Source organism: Pteropus vampyrus, unplaced genomic scaffold (assembly GCF_000151845.1).
Source record: "Pteropus vampyrus isolate Shadow unplaced genomic scaffold, Pvam_2.0 Scaffold592, whole genome shotgun sequence".
Classification (NCBI taxonomy): Eukaryota; Metazoa; Chordata; class Mammalia; order Chiroptera; family Pteropodidae; genus Pteropus; species Pteropus vampyrus.
Window position 1 is genome coordinate 260,409 of NW_011889373.1, and position 5,663 is coordinate 266,071.

A 5,663-nucleotide genomic window follows, 5' to 3' on the forward strand; every position below is an offset into this window, starting at 1 on the left:
AATTTGTTCAACTGAAAATAATGAAGTTCAGATTATGAGTTCAAGTCCAGCTGATCCATTTGAGTGTGCTCTGAAGAAAGTCTCAAATCTATGACTGAGGACTGTTTGAGGCCTAACAACTTCACAGTTGGATTACTGACCACAGCAAAGACTAGAAGACAGAATAAACTGACCATTGTCTTCATTCTCAAATAAGTGATGAATGCAGACATGCTTTACTAAGTGCTGTGGGGAACGCAAAGACAGCTGGATAGCCCTGCCTCATTCAGAGGCGCTCACAATCTAAATGGGAAAATGGGATATATGCATAATAAGGATAACAAATAATAAATACAACTAATATTTATACAGCACTTTCAGTTTATAAAATATTTCTCATATATTAACTTACTTCAAAAGAAAGCCCGCTGCAAGAATTTGAGTCACAGCATTATCTGCAATAGTAAAATTCTAGGAATACTCTAAAGGTCCCAAAATAAAACAATGATTAAATAAATCATAATATATGTATTCAATTAAATATTATCCAATTCTTAAAATTGACAGTATAGACATACATCTACTGATATATAAAATTTGATAAGTGAAAAAAGTAAATTACAATAGAATTTATATAGAAAATTCCATTTTTTTATAAAAAGAAAATTACATATGTATAAAAATACATATAAATTTCACATACACATACACATAAACAGTGGAGTGCTTGAGCTGGCTCAAACTGACTCAAGAGACTGTTAAATAGTTAGGAATTTTGTGAGCCAGATATTAAACAACTAGTAGCTTGAAATAGGCCATGACAGCAGTATTTACATCACAGAAATCAGCAAATACTGAAAATCAGGGCTTTTCCCCCCAAGAGATAGTTTGTCCATTTACCATAGTAAAAATATTAGTAATGATATACAATAAATGTTTAGAATCGTTCTCTTTAGGCAAATTAAAAGCTTTTTAAAATGTGCTTATCTGTTTCTGTTGTTCTTTCTACAACAAATGTTTTACATGAATAATAAAAATGAGCTTAGAATTCGTAAAGACTAAAACAAACCAAGAAACATTAGTGCATGCTAAGAGCTAAATGAATGAAATGAAGGTTGAGAGGAGAAAGCAATTCTCTCCATGCTGAGGAGGGGGCTGTATTAAATAGGAAGCATTTACAGAATTATAGATGAAATGAAACTGCAGTGTCTACCAGTGGAAATGAAAGAATGTGCCAGAATGAGCTAATCACAGAGGTGGCCTTGAAGCTCAGGTGGATCCCCTCGCAATCCACTGTTTTTCCCAACTAATACATTTACTTTAGCATAGTTTCACACGTAGTAGGTGTTAAATAAATTTGTGAAAGGCCCTAAGATTTCTACTACTTGTCACTACTGGTTAAGAAAACTGGTAAGAAACAAATTACTATTTCTTCTTGGAATTCTCCAAGACTCATCCAATTACTCCAAATCTGTTGTTTTTTTGTATTTTTTTTTTCCTTGAGAGGTTGTCTAAATATAGACGTAAATATTTTCATCAAAATCATTCAAGGTAGTTTTTCAATATGATGTAGACCAAGGGTTGGCAAACTTTATCTGTATTTATAAAGAGTAAATATATTAAGTTTGCAGGTCACAATTTCTATTGTAACTAGTCAACTCTGCCACTGTAGTGCGAAAGCATTCATACACAGTATATAAATGAGTGAGTGAGGCTGTGTTCCCATAAAACTTTACTTACAAAACAGGCAGTGGGGGTGTTTGGCTTGTGAGGCATAGTTTGCCAAGCACTAATGCAGATAATCAGCACGTCGACCTGTTTTTCTTTTTCTTTTTTTTTTTTTTATGTTATCTCATTTTCAAACACTATAGTGTAAGGAGTTCATTCCTTAGCTGAAACTATGCATGTTGGTTAGCACAAATAACCTGTGGTAACAGAGAGTCTCTAAAGTAGTTAATAAAAACACATTTTCAAAAGAAATACAATGATTTCCTAGATGCCACGTTATCTTCATATGACACACATGCTTGGTGAGGCCACACAAGAACCAAACTCGTTAATTAAAAAGTGCCATGTGACCTTTGAAAGGCCACTTGCATAATCTCACTGAGCCTCAATTCCTCAACTGTAAAAAAAAGATAATGACAGCTCACAGGGTTTTATAGTAGATGGAATTAAATATTGTATATAAAAGCACTTTGCGAACAAAAAATGCTCTTCAAATTTAGGCTATTATTACTTTAAAGTCTTTTGAAAGTGTACTATAGAGAGAAATACAATGGTGAAAAATTTTACAATGTTCTATAAAACATTACTGGAACTTCTTAGCTTTTATTTTATAAACTCAGATTTTAATGTATCATTTTTTTCCCTCATTACACTAGTAACTAAAAATGAAGGAAAATTCCCTAAACTAGTAACTCATTTATATTTATTCCTTCTCCCAATTAATTTATAAAATTAACATTATTGTAAAAAAAAGATAAACAAATTTTGTTGTTATCAAGAGGTGCTTTTCTCTGTTTTTCCATAATATCTATTATCATTCACAATAAGATTGTCCTTAAAGTAGAAAAAAATAAATTCAAGACATTATTCTATGTTGTCATTCAAACAGCCTTAATAAGGAAACAATCATACTAACTGCAACTTCGGTTTTAAATATCAGACTGATATAAATGAAATATGGTGCTCTCCCGATGCCTCCCTGTAGGAAAGAAGCAGTGAGGCCTAGTGTGTAGTATTTATCCCATAATCAATAGGGTGTAACATAATTCATTTTTAACTATGTGAATTTGAAAACAGCATCTCGCCAACAAAGAATATGGGTTGAGCTAGTTAGTATGCACTCCAAAACAAATAGGACTAAATTTTCCAAAAACAATTTCAAACTATTACTAAGTCCAATCGATGGGGGGGGAGGGGCGGGGGAGAGTAAGAAACATACCATGACTCTCCTTTGTATGTGGAAATAATGTTGATCCTTCTGTAAAGTTTAATAGTTAAAAAAGAATCATTCAGCAGGAAGAACTTCCAATAAGATATGGAGTCATTCTAATACAAAACATAAAATTGCTCCTTTTCTTCTGGAAGCTAAGAGGCTTGGAACTGCATTTTGTGTATCTCAGCTTTAAGATCATGAGTCCAATATTTCCTTGAAATAAATCAGCTGCATTATAAGGAGAGAATCCTTGTTGATGGAAGGGGGTTGTTTGTTGCTTTGTTTTTATGTTTTGTTTTCCCCCCAAGAAGACAATGACTCATTCAGAATTTTCTGGAAATATGTTTTTTTATGGTGTTGAAAATTTTTATATAGCTGAGAAGTTCTCTCTTCAAAGCATTAACTTTTTTCTTTAATAAAGTTAAAATATTTTACTGTCAAAACTGAAAACGTAAAGAAGTCTATAATAAAGGACAAAATGATGCATTTTTCCATATTTTTCAGGAGAAAATTAAAATTGCCCATAACTCCACCATCCAGAAATTACCACTCTTAAGAACTTGGTATATTTCCTTGAGCTCAGGTTTACATGTGCCATCTTGTTTTTACACATAATATTATATCAGTAGCTTTGTCTTAGGTCACTCTTAGTATTTAGAAACAGTTTAAATGGCAGAAATGATAAGGTATTATAATTTACCTGGTTAGCTATTTAGGTTGTGTTTTTAAATTTTGCCAAGATGACCAACCCTTCTTAAGATGAACTATTGATAAAATGTACTCCATGCTCCTCTGCCTTCTTTTACAGTGTAAGGGAACATAATTCACTCAACTCCATTTCTAAGAAGCCTTGTGAACATGGTCTAGGGTCTCATTTTCATCATCTCTAAAATGAGGGCAATTAACATCTACTTCATGATGAGGATCCAATGAACTGAGGCACATAAACACCTACCAAAACATCTAGCACAAGAAGCATTTGAGAAATGTCTGTTCCCCTTTCTCTGTCACTTTATTTATACATCACCAGCAATGAATTTTGTTTTCACAGATGGGGTAAAAAAATGATGAGTGCCTTGCCCAAAGTCAGAACACGTTGATTTTACTGAGTGGGAATATAATCGGGATGCTGTGGCCTCACTAAATGGCTCAAGGTTGCAGGACTTTTAAAATTCCCCTCACTCCCTTCCTCTCCTTCTCTTTCTAGCCACATCAGCCCTCTGTCCCCAACTAACTCTTCCCGTGCTCTCAAGATGTGAGTAGCAACTTCCTCTAATGAGTGTACCTGTTTCTCATCCTTTCTAGAATTCTGTAGCTTATGGAAAATTTGTTCACCAAGTTTGTCCTGACTGTATGTAAACTGCAAGTTGGTATTCTGTCAGCTGGGATGACTATCTTTAATATGAAGTGCAAAGTTTTATAATACAGTTCTGTAAAACCTATCTTGCTACTTGACTTTGTGCTTTGTGTGTGGCGGGGAGTGGATGTAGGGGGAGATATTTCCTGGTAGGAAAGGTCCCTGGCTAGCTGAATTTTCTGGCAGCTGAGGTGCATCTCTGGCCTTGCTGTGTCTTCCAATTCCTCTATCACGTGTGTCTAAAATTCGGTATTATAAATTTATTTCTAATCCAGATAGAAACCCTTTATTTTGCTTTTCTTACAGAGATGAAGATATCGAAACAACACATTTTAAACTCTCTTCATGGTCCTTGGATAAGCCAAAGTGTACTTCATTACCCTGTATTTCTCTTGTTTTGCGTTAATAAAAATTAATTTCCAGAAATAAGATTTCTCTTCTTAACACAGAAGTTTTTATTTTCACGGCACATTGTGTTCAAGCTTCAGGTACTGGTTTATAAGTCAGGCAGGGCCAGAAGACATTTCTATAATCACGTCTGTTTTCACATACAAAAGACTGATGCGTGGATTTCTAAAGTTATGTATAAGAACTGAATAAATTAATATTTGTAAAGCGCTCAGAACAGTGCCTAGCACACAGTAAACTCCATGTGTTTGATAAACTGTGTGTCCCCCTTTTGCTTTAACGGAGATTTAGGACACACTTGCCAAGGGTTTGTCACGACACAAGCCAACCCCGCCAGAGCCCACCTGACCGCAGAGAAAGCTTGGCTTTTAGGAGGGCGAACCACATGAAATTGCCATTGTTGTCGGTCAAACTCCATTGAATGTTAACAATTTCATAGGCAAGAACCTGACAGGAACGCGGCGCCCAGCTTCACTGCCTCTATGCTAGGATTCTGTCGCACTCCTGGGACGGGAACGGTGGGGCTAAGGAATAGGGCGGGCCAGCCTGGGCCCGGCCCCAGGTCCAGCCACCTGTCCCTCCCGGAAGGCCGCCCCCCTCAGCCAGGGCGGGCGAGGAAGGCGGCCGGGGTCTGCGGCCTGGGGCCCGGGGTCCCGCACGCACCTGAAGAGGGGCCCAAGCTGCAGCAGGTGCAGTAGCAGCACGAGCGGCCGGTCGCGGCTGAAGTCGCGGTGCACGAAGAGGAGCGTGAGCTGCACCAGCGTACAGGGCAGCAGCGAGAAAAGCAGCGTCAGTGCCTGCCACATGCCGTCCCCGCCCGATCGGTAGGTACTGCTCAGGTACAGCGCCGCCGTCGTCTCGGCCACGAACAGGAACACGGACGCCAGCACCGAGCCCGGGAATTTCATCTCCGCGCGTCAGCGGCGCGCACCCCTGGGAAACGCTGTGGCGGCAGTGGCGGCTGCGGCGGCTGCGGCG

At 37.8% G+C, this 5,663-nt stretch overlaps 1 protein-coding gene across 2 annotated transcripts in view; it reads right to left on the bottom strand.

The window, feature by feature from the left end:
* Positions 1–5,663, bottom strand: part of XK (X-linked Kx blood group) — a 51,389-nt gene that overhangs the window by 45,084 nt on the left and 642 nt on the right. Inside the window, exon 1 of one of the 2 annotated variants that reach the window (XM_011384562.2) lies at positions 5,349–5,606. The exons of the other annotated variant lie outside the window; for it this stretch is intronic. Coding sequence (XP_011382864.1) covers positions 5,349–5,593 — 245 coding nt within the window. The 5' untranslated portion in view covers positions 5,594–5,606. Of the gene's footprint in view, positions 1–5,348; positions 5,607–5,663 lie in introns of those variants that run through there. 2 annotated transcript variants of the gene reach the window in all.